Consider the following 15,008-nt stretch of genomic DNA (forward strand, 5'->3'; position numbering starts at 1 on the left):
TGCTGCTAAATCCCAGGGAATGTGTTCTGCAGGAGCAAGCGGTTTTGGCCTCAAGTCCATATATTTTTGCCTCATGTTTCCCATTGTGTTTTGCCATTTGAACACATTTTCAGCACGTCTAGTGATTCACCTATAAACGTCTTCTTTAGGTGTACCTCAGCCTGCATATACTGCGCATTCTGAAACTCACGAGAACAGTATCCTTGCTCCTCACATTGATTTTGGTCTTGTCTTCCACCTTTGAAAACGAGAGTTATGGTATAATACAATATTAAAGTTTTAAAGTACTAACTTTAGACACAGCACTGCTCTCTAGTGACTAGAATAATCCATTTTTTTTTCTTTTTTTTTTTTTTTGAGACTGAGTCTCACTCCATCACCCAGGATAAAGAGCAGTGGCACGATCTGGGATCAGTGCAACCTCCGCCTCCCAGTTCAAGTGATTCTCCTGCCTCAGCCTCTGAGTAGCTGGGATTATAGGCATGCACCACCACGCCCAGGTAATTTTTTTGTATTCTTAGTAGAGATGGGGTTTCATCACGATGGCCAGGATGGTCTCAATCTCTTGACCTTGACCTCGTGATCCGCCCGTCTCAGCCTCCCAAAGTGCTGAGATTACAGGCGTGAACCACCACGCCTGGCCTAGAATAATTATTTCTAGTCATCTGTTCAGCTGCTCTGTGGGTAAAAATTAAAAATTCTGTCATAGATTGTTTTGAATGTATTGGCTGACATAAGATACATGGAAATCATAACTACAATGAGATACCACCTCATGCCCAATAGTAATTTGAAGAACAATTTAACAATTCTTTATATTAAAGTTACACGATCCAGTAATTCCACTTGTGGAATTTAAAACCTGTGCACATAAAAACCTCTTCTATAATGTTCCTATTAAACAGTGAAAAAGCAAAAATAATCCAAATATCAACTGATGGATGGGTAAATACAATGGAATATTATTCAGCCATAAAATAAAATGTACTGATACATGCTGTAAAATGGATGAACCCTGAAAACATGCTATATCGAAGAAGCCAGTTCCAAAGGACCATATATTGTATGAACTTATATGAAATGTCCAGAACAGGGAAATCCATAGACACAGAAAGTAGACTGGTGACTCCCTAGGACTGGAGGAGATAAATGGATTGACTGCTAATGGGGGTTTCTTTTGGGGGATGAAAATTGCTAAAAAAAATTGATTTGGTGATGGTTGTACAACTGTGTGGATATTCTGAAAACCACTGAAATGTACACTTTAAAAAGGTGAATTTTATGGTATGTGAATTACATCTCAATGTTATTAAAAAACGGAAACAAAAGTGTTGGCTGTGTTGGGATGGCCATTTAGTACTAACATGTTAGGTACATCTTCCCTTCAATATAACCCCCCTGGCCTCCAACCCCCAAAGTCTTAAGAATTTGGCCTCCATAGTCTTCTTAATATTTTTTTATTTCTTACAATTTTTTTTTTTTACTATAAGCATGTATTATTCATATAATGAGAGGTAGATCCAAATTTTCAAGGAATAATCTGAACTTTTAAAAGAGGAACTGTACTTAAGAACACTAACAGAGGTTGGTTGACACCCTCAAAGACTGGTCTGTTATGTTTAACTGTGGGCCAGTCAGCTTCAAACTCAGGAAAACCCCTCACCTCAGTTGCAGGGGAAATGGGCAACAGTAATTAGAAGCTACTGCTGAGAGGCTGGGCCCTGTGCTTAACGCCATCTATCATCTCCACCAACTATCCCATGTGGCATGTGTTACCACTATTTTATAGATCAGAGAGTTTACATACCTGAGACCAAGGATGCACATACGCCCCTCCCCTGAAACGCAAGTCTCACTGAAGGTAGACCCAAGATGCCACCTTGTGACTCAGATACTTAAGAACAGGGCCTAAAAATATTCATTGATAAAAGGTAGGTGTTCAAAGATGACCCAACTTCTATTTTCACCTTCAATAATTGTTACAGTTAAAATTCAGTGAGAAGCTGCTTCTACAAAGATATAGGTAGGGTTCTGTTATCCAAATGCAAATCTATCTAGGTTTGAATTCCTAAAAGTACAATCTCTCTTTTTTTTTTTTCTGAGGTGGAGTTTTGCTCTGTCACCCAGGATGAGTACAATGGTATGATTTTGGCTCACTGCAACCGTTCAAGCGATTCTCCTGCTTCAGCCTCCCAAGTAGCTGGGATTACAGGTGCCCGCCACCACACCCAGTTTGTTTTTGTATTTTTAGCACAGATGGGGTTTTACATGTTGGCCAGGCTGGTCTTGAACTCATGACCTCAAGTGATTCGCCTACCTCGGCCTCCCAAAATGCCGGGATTACAGGCGTGAGCCGCCATGCCTGATTTAAAAGTAGAGTCTTCAAATAACCTTCCCAATACTTTTTTTTTTGAGACAGGGTCTCACTGTCACCCAGACTACAGTGCAGTGGTACGATCTCAATCTCACCATAACCTCCAGCTCTCAGGCCCAAGCAATTCTCCCACCTCAGCCTCTCGAGCAGCTGGGTCTACAGGGCCAAGTCACCAAGCACAGATAGTTGTATTTTTTTTTTTTGGTAGTGATGGGGTTTTACCATGTTGGCCAGGCTGGTCTTGGACTCCTGACCTCAAGTGATCCACCTGCCGCAGCCTCCCAAAGTGCCAGGATTATAGGCATGAGCCACCGGGCCCAGCCCACTTCTTGAATTAAAAAGCAAAAAACAAAAAAGCCAGGCAGATAATGAAAATCCTGCATACACTCAAGTCTGCATGAAGCATAAGGCCAAACTGGAAAGTGGGCATTTGAACAACCCTCTACCTGCTCCCTTCCCCTAACTAAGATGGGCTTCTGGGCCTATCAACCATTCTTTGGTGAAAAGCAGCAATCCATTTCCCCAGAGGCTCTTTAACTACAGCATTGGTGTTTGAGGTTACATCTTTAAACACATATTTCAGGATTTCAGAGCTTCTGGAACCATAACTTTAACCCAGCCTTCCATAACAGTCTTTTTACTTTCTATTACAGAACATGACACTGCAATAATAGCAATGAACCGCTTCAGCTTTTTCACTTCTGCAGAAGCTAAAACAACTTCTCCAATATATAAAGGGGCTGGAAAGCTAATTTCCTGGGAAAGAAATACACAACCTGGCCCTGGCATTTTAGTTCCCAGGAGAGCTGAGATAAGTCCATTGATCAAAACTCCATGTACAATTGTATTTCCAAACTTGGTGTGTTTTGCAAAGTCTTCATTTAAATGCAAAGGATTGACATCCCCCGTTAATTCTGAGAAGGCAGCCACATCTGTCTGTGTGAAGGCCCTCCTAAGTTCAGCGCGGTCTCCAACTTTGATGTGCATATGCTGAAAGTGCTGCAGGGTCAGCACTGGCAGGTTCAGGCAGACTGTCCTCCGAAGCCCACCCCACCAAAAGCGATGGCTGGAAATTAGTAGGAACATCTTCAGCACCCACAAATTTCATCAAGAGCTATTTTAGCCTGCTTCAGTCTTCAAACATGCAGGCACCAAAAAAATAAATATGAGAGTGGAGGAATGTTTCCAAAATGGAAGACTATTCATTCAATCCAATACTAGTTCCCTACTATTACCAGATAATGCAAGGAGAAATGGAGAAACCTACAAGAGAAAGAAAAAGGTTAAAGCATCGGGAGAAACTCCACTGAAGCACAGGGCAATGGGGAAACATGCCCAGTTTTACAGGATTAACAAAACTGATGCAGGAGCATTTTACAGAGCATCCTGAGAGGAAGCCTTCAATGACAAGTAGTCACAGCTCAAAAAGAGCATACTAATATGTAACACACAAAGCATTAAGCGTTAAGTGAAAAATAAGCCTTAACCACAGGATTGCAAGTTTTATCCAAAAACATCTCCCACAGAATTTAAAATCTAAGTGCTCTGGCTCACATTTTTGGAAACAATCAAGTCCTTTATTTTCCCCTACTTAGATCATTTTAATCATATTACATTTATGCAAGCACAAAAATGAGTTGAGTGTATTAAGAAGCAGTCGACCCACCACTCAATCTTGTTTGCAATATGTGAGGGAATAGTCTTTACCTGACTCACCCGGAAAGCACATTTTTTGCCTTTATAGGATCCTAACAGGGTCAAAGAGCTCCACAATTTGACAAGACCACTGCAGAAATATCAAGAAAATACACACTGTGTCATAGGCAGAGAACAAAATGAACCTCAACTAAGGTTTCTAAAATATTCACTTCTGACTTTGCAACTGTAACCATCAATGGGAAACTACAGCTGTAACTAAATCCTAAGTTTTGCCCTCTCTAGAATACAAGTTTCTGGTGGATGAATGTTCATATTCATCCCAGTTTAAATTACCAAAAGCTGCTCAGAGTTCACAACAAAAAAATTATCATTCTCAGGACAGCATTTTTGCTCTATTTCTCCATTGGTCTCTCTCTGCCCTGTTATACTATAAATGTCCCACTCTCTGTCATACCTGCTACATATTCTCAAGATGGCCGACAAGGTCTTCTCTTCATAGGTTAGGATGTCCAAAGGTAAGGCGGCATCAACCTGAATGTGGAATAATGCTATTAGCAGGCTATTCTCACCATTATTCTTGAATGCTTATCAACTTTTGACAACCATTGAGTTTTCAGCTTTTCTCCTCCACAAAAGCAGTATTTTATTTAATGGTGCTGGCGCTTTAGTTGCCTACTTACTTACAGCTCCCTCTGCCTAGCATGTTCTGCCTACACCTCTGCATATGGCTGATGTCCCTCATCCTTTGAGTCTTCATTTAAATTGTTCCTTGACTGATCTTCAAGTTGAGACAAAGTCAGCTTGTTATGTTCTTTCTTGTACAGGACACCACACCTTCTCTTTTATAATTCCCTTTATTCTTGTCACTAATTGTCTAACATGTTTTCCTACTACAAGAACCAAGACATTAGTCCACGTGGCAGAGGCCATGTCTGTTTGTTCGCAGCTATATAAACCCCAGGAACGAAGTTTTCTACCTGACACACAGGTACACACAGACATATATATATATATATATATATATTTTTTTTTAAATTTTGTATTTAGAAAAATTATAGACTCACAAGAGATCACAAAGAAATGTACAGGGATTGGCCAGGCACAGTGGCTCATGCCTATAATCCCAGCACTTTGGGAGGCCAAGGGGGGGCGGATCAGCTGAGGTTGGGAGTTTGACACCAGCCTGATCAACACGGAGAAACCCCATTTTTACTAAAAATACAAAATTAGCCTGATGTGGTGGTGCATGCCTGTAATCCCAGCTACTTGGGAGGCTGAGGCAGGAGAATTGCTTGAACCTGGGAGGCGGAGGTTGTAGTGAGGCAAGATCGTGCCATTGCACTCCAGCCTGGGCAACAAGAGCAAAACTTCGTCTCAAAAATAAATTAATTTTTTAAAAATGTACAGGGAGGTTCCATGCACTCTTCATCCAGCCTCCTGCAATGTCAATGTCTTGTATAACTACATTACAGTAGTAAAACTAGAAAAGTGGTATTGGTACAATCCAGAGGTTATTCAGATTTTACCCACTGTATATCTACTCATATTTATACCTGTGTGTGGCTCTATGTAATTTTCCCTATGTAAAATCCCACAGATTTTACCAATTGTATGTCTACTCATATTTATACCTGTGTGTGGCTCTATGTAATTTTACCAAAAAAAAAAGACACTGCCAAACTATGTTCCAGAGTGGCTGCACTATTTTACATACTCACTATAGTGTATGAGTGATCCAGTTTCTTCACATTCTTGCTAGCATTTAAAGTTGTTATTTTTTATTTCAGTCATTCTGCTAGCTATACAGTGGTATCTCATTGTATCATTAATGTGCATTTCCCTAATGGCTAATGTTAAACATCTTTCCATGTGCTTCTTTGCCAACCATACATTCTCTTTAGTAAAATGTCTGTTAATGTTTTTGTTAATGTTTTGTTTTTTTTTTTTTTGAGACGGAGTCTTGCTCTGTGCGCCAGGCTGGAGTGCAGTGGCGCGATCTCTGCTCACTGCAAGCTCCGCCCCCCCGGGTTGACGCCATTCTCCTGCCTCAGCCTCCTGAGTAGCTGGGACTACAGGCGCCCGCCACCTCGCCCGGCTAATTTTCTTGTATTTTTAGTAGAGACGGGGTTTCACCGTGTTAGCCAGGATGGTCTCGATCTCCTGACCTCGCGATCCGCCCGCCTCGGCCTCCCAAAGTGCTGGGATTACAGGCTTGAGCCACCGTGCCCGGCCAATGTTTTGTTTTGTTAAAGTATCAAAAATGAGTTTTGATACTTCTTTATTATTATTATTTTCTTGAGACAAGAATCTCGCTCTGTCACCCTGGCTGGAGTGCAGTGGTGTGATCTTGGCTCACTGCAACCTCTGCCTCCCAGGTTCAAGTGATTCTCCTGCCTTAGTCTCCCGAGTAGCTGGGGTTACAGGCATGTGCCACCACACCTGGCTAGTTTTTATAGTTTTAGCATAGACGGGGTTTTGCCATGTTGGCCAGGATGGTCTCCAACTCCTGACCTCAGGCGATCAACCCACTTCAGCCTCCCAAAGTGCTGGGATTACAGGCATGAGTCACCACACCCGCGTGTTATTATTATTGAGACAGGGTCTTGTTCTGTTGCCCAGGCTGCATGCAGTGGTGCAATCATAGTTCACTACAGCCTCGAACTCCTGACCTCAAGAAATCTTCCTGCCTTGGTCTCCCCAAGTGTTGGGATTACGGGCATGAGCCACTGCATCAGGCCAAATGTCATTTATATATTCTAAACACTATAGTCCTTTGTTGGATACATGGTTTACAAATATTTTCCCCTAGTATGTAATTCATCTTTTCATCCTTTCCCATCCCCACCCCCAGCCATGGTGGTGTGATCACCACTCACTGCAACCTTGAGCTCTTCGGCTCAAGCAATCCTCCCACCCTAGTCTCTTGACTAGTTGGGACTATAGGTGCACACCACCACACCTGGCTCAATTTTTCAAATTTTTTTTGTAGAGACGGGGTTTCACCAGATACCCAGGCTGGTCTGGAGCTCCTGGGCTCAACTGATCCACCCACTTGGCCTCTGGAAGTGGTGGGATTATAGCTGTGAGCCACCGCGCCTGGCCTTTTCATCCTCTTAAAGAGTCTTTTGCAGAGGCTTTAAATTTTGATGAGGTACTTAGCATATTTTGATTTGACAGACTATATGAATCAGAAAATAATTTCCTGAGCATCCTCTGTCTTCTCTCACCTTTTTTTTTTTTTTTTTTTGTTGAGACGGAGTCTCACTCTGTCGCCCAGACTGGAGTGCAGTGGCCGGATCTCAGCTCACTGCAAGCTCCGCCTCCCAGGTTTACACTATTCTCCCGCCTCAGCCTCCCAAGTAGCTGGGACTACAGGCGCCCGCCACCACGCCCGGCTAGTTTTTTGTATTTTTTTTAGTAGAGATGGGGTTTCACCGTGTTAGCCAGGATGGTCTCGATCTCCTGACCTCGTGATCCGCCCGTCTCGGTCTCCCAAAGTGCTGGGATTACAGGCTTGAGCCACTGCACCCGGCCATTTTCTCAACTTCTAAAACTCTACTTCTCTACTTCTTTTCTCAAATCTGCTTAAAGTGTTGGTCTATGACAAAATAAGGAGTTGAATCAGAATGTAAACCAATAGTATCATTAATCACCGTGTTTAGTTCAGTTCATCTTTTTTTCATAAGGAGGTTTTTTTTTTATTGAGACAGAGTCTTGCTCTGTTGCCCAGGCTGGAATGCAGTGGCGTGATCTGGGCTCACTGCAACCTCCACCTCCCAGGTTCAAGCAATTCTCCTCCATCAGCCTTCCAAGTAGCTAGGACTACAGGTATGTGCCACCACGCCCAGCTAATTTTTGCATTTTTAGTAAAGACAGGGTTTCACTATGTTTTCCAGGCTAGTCTCAAACTCCTGACCTTACGTGATCCACTCGCCTCAGCCTCCCCAAGAGCTGGGATTACAGGAGTGAGCCACTGAGCCTGGCCCATAAGGAGACTTTCTCATTAAAAGTGGTAGTGCACTGGTTCTGCTGCAAATTCCTTATCTCTTCAAGATGGGCAAAGAGTTTGCAGGCTGCCAGTCTAGGCCACACCTTGAGTAGCACTGTACTACAACAAACATTTGTCTACTGTGTTCCTTGTAAAACAGAAGGCATATTAGAATAAACCCAACAAAATTCATCACCTCTGAAAGTTTACTTCTGCAATTTCAAACACAGTTTTAAAATAATCTCTAGGGGAATACAAAAATTAGCTGAGCACGGTGGCAGGCGCCTGTAGTCCCAGCTACTTGGCACGTTGAGGCAGGAGAATCAGTTGAATCCGGGCGGGCGGAGGTTGTGCCACTGCACTCCAGCCTGGGTGACAAAGCAAGACTCCATCTCAAAAAAATAAATAAATAAAGTAATCTCTAGGGGAACCCTCATACACTACTGGGAGGAATGTAACTGTACAACCACTATGGAGAACAGCATGGAGGTTTCCCAAAAAACTAAAAATAGGTCAGGTGCAGTGGCTCATGTTTATAATCCCAGAACTTTGGGAGGCCAAGGCAAGAGGACTGCTTGAGTCCAGGAGCCTGGGCAACGTAGTGAGACTTTGTCTCTACAAGTAAAAAAATTGGCTTGGTGGTACATATGCCTGTGGTCCCAGCTACTAGGGATTCTGGGGTGGGAGATCACTTGAGCTTGGGCAGCTGAGACTGTAGTGAGCCATGACCATGCCACTGCACTCCACCCTGGGCATCACAACAAGACTTCATCTCAGAAACAAAAACAAAAAACAAAATAGAATTCTAAAAATAGAATACCATTTAATCCAGCAAGTCTACTACTAAGCAGCAATCCAAGGGAAAGGAAATCAATTCAAAAAGACATGTGCAGCTGGGTGTAGTGGCTCATGTTGTAATCCCAGCACTTTGGGAGGCCAAGGCGGGAGGAAAAAAAAAAAAGACATATGCACTCTCGCATTTATTGCAGTACTATTCCCAATAGCCAAAATACAGAACTTAAGCGTCCATCAATGGATAAAAAAAAAAAAGTGGTATGTATTACAATGGAATATTACTCAGCCATAAAAAAAAAAAAAATGAAATTCTGTCATTTGTAGCACCATGAATAGAACTGGAGGCCATTTTGTTAAGTGAAGTAAGCCAGGCACAGAAAGACAACTGTTGCACGTTCTCACTCGTATCTGAGAGCTAAAAAGGCAGATCTTGCCAGGTGCAGTGGCTCACGCCTGTAATCCCAGCACTGGGGAGCCAGTGGATCACCTGAGGAGTCAGGAGTTGAGACCCACCTGGCCAACATGTCGAAACCCTGTCTCTAGAAAAAATATAAAAATTAGCTGGGCATGGTAGCGTATGCCTGTAATCTCAGCTACTGGGGGGAGGCTAAGGCAGGAAGATTCCTTGAACCTGGGAGGCAGAGGCTGTAGTGAGCCGAGAATGTGCCACTGCACTCCAGCCTGGGCAACAGGCAAACTCCTCAAAAAAAAAAAAAAAAAAAAAAAAAGGGTAGATTTCATGAGGATAGAAAGTAGATTGGTGATTACCAGAGGCTGGGAAGGGTAGCAGGGTAGAGACGATGAAGGAAGGGAAAAAAAGGAATACAAATGTGTTTATTACAATACATGAATAAAACATTTAAAAATACAGAGTTGTATAATTAAAAAAAATTTTTTTTTAATGTTTGAAAAGCATTCTTTCTGTATTTCTTTCTTTTTTTTGAGACAAAGAGTCTCGCTCTGTCGCCAGGCTGGAGTGCAGTGGGGCGATCTCAGCTAACTGCAACCTCTGCCTCCCAGGTTGAAGGAATTCTCCTGACTCAGCCTCCCAAGTAGCTGGGATTACAGGCATGCGCCACCACACCCGGCTTATTTTTGTATTTTTAGTAGAGATGGGGTTTCACCATGTTGGCCAGGATGGTCTCGACCTCTTGACCTCGTGATCAAATTGCTGGGATTACAGGCCTCCAAACTGCTGGGATTACAGGTGTGAGCCACTGCGCCCAGCCTCCTCCTGTATTTCTTACAAAGATCTTTGGAATGTTCAATCTACCAAGTGATTCCATACCTCCCCAAACAGGTCCTTCACGGCCGAAATAAGCAGCTGTTTGAACTGTGCAGCATTCAGTCCAACTCCACAATCTTGAAATTCTCTAAAAAAAATGAAAAAAAAAAAAGACATCATATTAAATTTCATTCTATTCAGATTGATGTTAGAAAAGTAATCTAAAATAGAACTTAGGAAACTAAACTTACAGGCAGACTTTCATGTAGTGGTACTTGGACGGGTTTTTGTAAACTACTCTTTCATATGTGGCAGCAGGAGCAGGCATCTTTTCCAGTGCTGATCACACCTACAGTAAGTCAAGAGGGCTAGAAATGACCAATGCACATGCTATTTTTCACAGTTTTGATGAGAATTTGGCCTATTTGGGTTTTTTTTGTTTGTTTGAAGGCAGGGTCTCACCCTGTCATCTAGGCTGAAGTGCAGTGGTGCAATCACAGTTCATTGTAGCCTCCACCTCAGGCTCTCCAGGCTCAGGTGATCCTCCTGCCTCAGCCTCCTGAGTAGCTGGGACTCTAGGCACATGCCACCACATCCAGCAAATTTTTTTGTATTTTTGTAGAGACAGGGTTTCACCATGTTGCCCAGGCTAGTTTCAAACTCCCGGGCTCAAGCAATTTGCCCACCTCAGCCTCCCAAAGTGCTGGTATTACAAATGTGACCATCAGGTCCGGCCTTCCTGTTGTTTTTGTTTTTTGTTTTGGAGGAGTCTCGCTTGGTCACCCAGGCTGGAGTGCAGTGGTGCAATCTTGGCTCACTGCAAACTCCGCCTCCCGGGTTCAAGCAATTCTCCTCCCTCAGCCTCCCCAGTAGCTGGGATTACAGGCATGTGCCACCATGCCTGGCTAACTTTTTTGTATTTTTAGTAGAGACGAGGTTTCACCATATTGGTCAGACTGGTCTTGAACTCCTAACCTTGTGATACACCCGCCTTGGCCTCCCAAAGTGCCGGGATTACAGGCGTGAGCCACCGTGCCCAGCCGCCTGTTTGGTTTTTAAAAGACTTCTGGGCACAGTAACTCATCTAATTCTGGTCAAACTAAGGTTACCAATACGAAGACAAAAGAAGTTTCTATATTCTGTATATGCCAAATTACTATACTCTTACTTAAAACATAGTAACATAATTTTGGCTAACAATTTTCCTTATGAGCACCCAGCTCTGTGCTAAACATTTCACATGCCTTAGCTTGTCTTCAAAATGCTCCTTAGGTAAGCAATATTATTATTCCCTTTTTTTTTTTTTTTTTTTTGAGACAGAGTCTTGCTCTGTAGCCCACGCTGGAGTGCAGTGGCCGGATCTCAGCTCACTGCAAGCTCCGCCTCCGGGGTTCACGCCATTCTCCGGCCTCAGCCTCCCGAGTAGCTGGGACTACAGGCGCCCGCCACCTCGCCCGGCTATTTTTTGTATTTCTTAGTAGAGACGGGGTTTCACCGTGTTAGCCAGGATGGTCTCGATCTCCTGACCTCGTGATCCGCCCATCTCGGCCTCCCAAAGTGCTGGGATTACAGGCTTGAGCCACCGCGCCCGGCCATTATTCCCATTTTTGAGAAGATGACACAGGTTTAGTAAACGTAGGTAACATCTGCCCAAGGGCACCCAGAGATTCCAACCACTCTGAGCTCGCTCAAGACCTCTTTATCCAAAGAAAAAGGCATAAAGGAGTAAAATCTTAAGATTTGAAGAGTAAACACGAAGATCCTCTTGTTTACTCTCCGTCAACACAGAACACAAAGAGAAGAATGAGGGGTGGTCGTTCTGCCATCTTCTCCCATCCTGGGTCTGCCTGCTCTCAATCTGAAAGCCAGGTCTATGCAAGACTGTCTGTGAACGACTGAGCTTAAACAGCACAGGGGTTGAGAAGAGGGATTCCTGGAATGGGCACTCGATGCAGCTTCTAAAAGGTCTGAACTTTCAAGAATGTAGAACATGCTCATCTCTCTGCAGACAGTTCCTTTCCTTGGCTCCCTGCCAACCTTGCTCTCCCCTGGACAGGTCCTATTCATCCTTCAACTTTCAGTTTAAATGTCACCTCTTCATGGAGGTCTTCTCTGACACCCTGCTCTAAATTAAGTCCCCATGTTATGCAATCTCTTAACATTGTCTATTTGTTTAATATACGGATCCCCCACTGCAAGGACCAGGAAACTGAGGCCCAATCAAGGAAAGAGACTTATCCAAGGTCACAGAGCTACAGACCAGCATTTCCAAAACCACTCTGAGTTAGACCCAATTTCAACCACTCCCAGATGGTGACCTCTGGAGAAAAGAAGTCAGGGTCAAGGAGCTACATCTACCAATCCATTCAACAAACATTAATACTTTGGGACCTGGCGTGGTACTCATGCCTGTAATCTCAACAGTTTGGGAGGCCAGGAGTATGAGACCAGCGTGGGAAACATAGTGAGACCCTGTCTCTTAAAAAAAAAAAAAAAAAATTTAATTAGCCAGGCATGGTAGTGTGTGCCTGTAGTTCCAGCTACTCCAGGGGCTGAGGTGGGAGGATAGTTTGAGTCTGGGAGGTTAAGGATACAGTGCACTGTGATTGTACCACTGCACTCCAGCCTGGGTGACAGAGCATCACCCTGTCTCCAAAACAAACAAAAAATACTGTAATACTATGACACAAAGTAGGTATTCAAATGAGGGAAGAGTGATAGTGGTAAGCCTATATATTCAAAAGAATCCTTGGTTTCAGGACAGCGGCAATACTTACCTGATGCTTCTTTCCCAGTCACCAGAGTCTCCCCTAACTACAAAGGCAGGGCAAACAAGAAACCTCATCTGTTTCTTTCATTGCTTGGCGCATAAATGTTTTTTAGTGTTACTGCCTTGATGGAGCTGGCTGCCTAAAGTAGGGGAGTGAAATTACGCCCAGGGCTTAGATGCCAGTAAAACGAAGACTTACACAACGTCCACGAGATGGACAGTGGTGACGGCTGCACAGCGTTGTGAATGTATTCAATGCCACTTACGATAAATTTTATGTCACGTATTTTCTGCAATTAAAAAAAAAACTTACAAATGACAGCACTGCCCTCTGCAGGCTGTTCTGAGATTAAAGGAGAGGATGACTGGGAAATTATTTTGTACAGACTGGTATTAAATATATTCACCAGGCTCTCCACAGATGTGGGCTCACGAAGTCACTGTCACTATCATCTTTAAAGTCTTGTTGTTTGTTTTGAGATAGTGTCTCACTCTGTCGCCCAGGCTGGAATGCTTCGGGCCGAAGCAATTCTTGTGCCTCAGCCTTCCGAGTAGCTGGGATTACAGGCGTACGTCATCACGCCCGGCTAACTTTTGCATTTTTAGTACAAATGGGGTTTTGCCATATTGGCCCAGGCTGGTCTCCAACTCCTGGCGTCAAGTGATCCGTAGACCTCGGCCCCCTCAAAGTACTGGGATTACAGGCATGAGCCACCGCGCCGGGGCTAAAGTCAGCCTTTTTTAGTGGCTGCACAGGGATGCTCCTAATCTGACCTATTAGTAATAAATCTTTGATTCCCCCTACTCCCCCGCTTCTCCAACTCTACGGTGGCCCGTGAGTCCATTAACATCTACTCAAACTACATCATTCCTCTGCTCAAAACCTTGCTATGGTTCCCGTTTTATCCAGAGTAAGGCCAAAGTCCTTAGAACAGCCTGCAAGGCTCTGCCTGGAGGTTCCGCAGGGCTGCCCTCCCAACACCTCTGACCTCTTGTCCTGCCATTCTCCCTCCGCTCAATCCCCGCCACCATACAGGCCTAGCCTAGTTCTTTCGCACGCGCCAGTCTCGCTCCCACCCCTGGGCCTCGGCTCTAGCTTTTCCCCATGCTGGGAAACCTCTTCCTCCAGGCAGCCACCGGGCTCACACCCTTGCCTCCTTCTTGGCTTAACTCAAATCTCAATCGGTTTGGCCCAGTGCCCTTCTCGGCTAACACCGCACCCCACCCCCATGCCCCGTCCCTGCTTTCTTTTTCGTAGCATTTGCCTTTTTCTATGACTATTATGTAACTCGTTTATCTTTATCTGTACTCGCCCCCCATCCCAACAGAAGGTCCACTCCAAGAATCCTGCTATCTTGTTCACTGCTGTTTCCCAAGGCCCTAAAACACTGTGTCGTGTACAGTGGACATGCAACGTCCAGTTTTTGGACTAAATCAATCACTTTTAAAAGCTCAATTTCCCTACTGTTGAGAACTTGGGTGGCTTTCAGTATTTTTCAACAACCACCATTTAGCGCTCACCTCGCGCCGGGCGCACGGAGCGCGCTCAGGACACGGTTCCCAAGTCTCGCCTGCGCCTCTGCGGCCGAGACCCTGCGCGGCGCCGTACGGAGGCACGCAGCGCCCCGGGCCGGAACGGACTAGCGGCCCAAGCCGCGCCGCCCGCCCCGCGCATGCGCCCGGGGCGCGGCCAACTAAGACGGCTCCCGAACCACCACCGCTCTTTGGAGAGCTTCCACCTACCCACTCTCCGTCGGACTAGCCTGACGCCTGCCCAGACTCCTATTCGCTGCAAGAACCCGCCAAGGCTTGGAGCTCCCTGGCAGCAGCCAGACGTGGGGCCGAGAAACTCCTGGTGTCTTTACGTTTGGCTTCTCCTCGTCCCGCCCCACGAAGCGTGACGCCCAGGCGGATATGACGTCACCGCGCAGCGTCTTCGTAAGGACCCAGGCGCGAATCCTGATCCGGAGCTGAGAGTGGCCAAGCTCAGCGCCCTCTGGTGTCCACTCCGGAAAAGCCGTATGTGCAGTTTGCTAAGGGTGCGGTTTATAAGGCGTATTTATTCCGCCTTGGACGGTGCTTCATAGTTATCCATTTCTTAATGCATTCATTCATTCAACAATTTTTTTTTTGTTTTTTTGTTTTTTTTTTTGAGACAGTTTCACTCTGTCGCCCAGGCTGGAGTGCATTGGCGCAA

The 15,008-nt window shown here is 44.8% G+C and overlaps 2 protein-coding genes across 14 annotated transcripts in view; both read right to left on the reverse strand.

Moving 5' to 3' along the window:
• RPP14 (ribonuclease P/MRP subunit p14) overlaps positions 1–14,710 on the reverse strand; it is a 29,731-nt gene extending 15,021 nt beyond the window's left edge. For 3 of the 12 annotated variants that reach the window (XM_021934289.1, XM_021934294.2, XM_021934295.2), the window contains exons 1-4: positions 10,293–10,390; positions 10,105–10,189; positions 4,488–4,564; positions 4,091–4,160 (exon numbers count right to left, since the gene is read on the reverse strand). In XM_021934289.1, coding sequence (XP_021789981.1) covers positions 4,091–4,160; positions 4,488–4,564; positions 10,105–10,189; positions 10,293–10,369 — 309 coding nt within the window. In that variant the 5' untranslated portion in view covers positions 10,370–10,390. The other 9 variants (XM_021934291.2, XM_017955354.3, XM_003894248.5 and 6 more) reach the window with 9 other exon arrangements.
• On the reverse strand, positions 1,441–14,681 carry HTD2 (hydroxyacyl-thioester dehydratase type 2). 2 transcript variants are annotated; one of them, XM_009200465.4, is made up of 6 exons: positions 14,555–14,668; positions 10,293–10,390; positions 10,105–10,189; positions 4,488–4,564; positions 4,082–4,160; positions 1,441–3,637 (listed from the first exon to the last, which is right to left on the reverse strand). In XM_009200465.4, exon 6 carries the CDS (start codon positions 3,458–3,460, stop codon positions 2,954–2,956), a length of 507 nt encoding a protein of 168 aa, XP_009198729.1. In that variant the 5' UTR covers positions 3,461–3,637; positions 4,082–4,160; positions 4,488–4,564; positions 10,105–10,189; positions 10,293–10,390; positions 14,555–14,668; the 3' UTR covers positions 1,441–2,953. The 2 variants fall into 2 exon arrangements, with proteins under 2 accessions (XP_009198729.1, XP_009198731.1); XM_009200467.4 differs by lacking the exon at positions 10,293–10,390 and having other exon boundaries at positions 14,555–14,681.
• Positions 14,711–15,008: the final 298 nt, after the last annotated feature.

Source organism: Papio anubis, chromosome 2 (genome assembly GCF_008728515.1).
Source record: "Papio anubis isolate 15944 chromosome 2, Panubis1.0, whole genome shotgun sequence".
NCBI lineage: Eukaryota > Metazoa > Chordata > Mammalia > Primates > Cercopithecidae > Papio > Papio anubis.

Coding starts and splice junctions, on each gene's coding strand:
- HTD2 (XM_009200467.4), bottom strand. CDS start 3,460: ATGTTCCTACTAATTTCCAGCCATCGCTTTTGGTGGGGTGGGCTTCGG.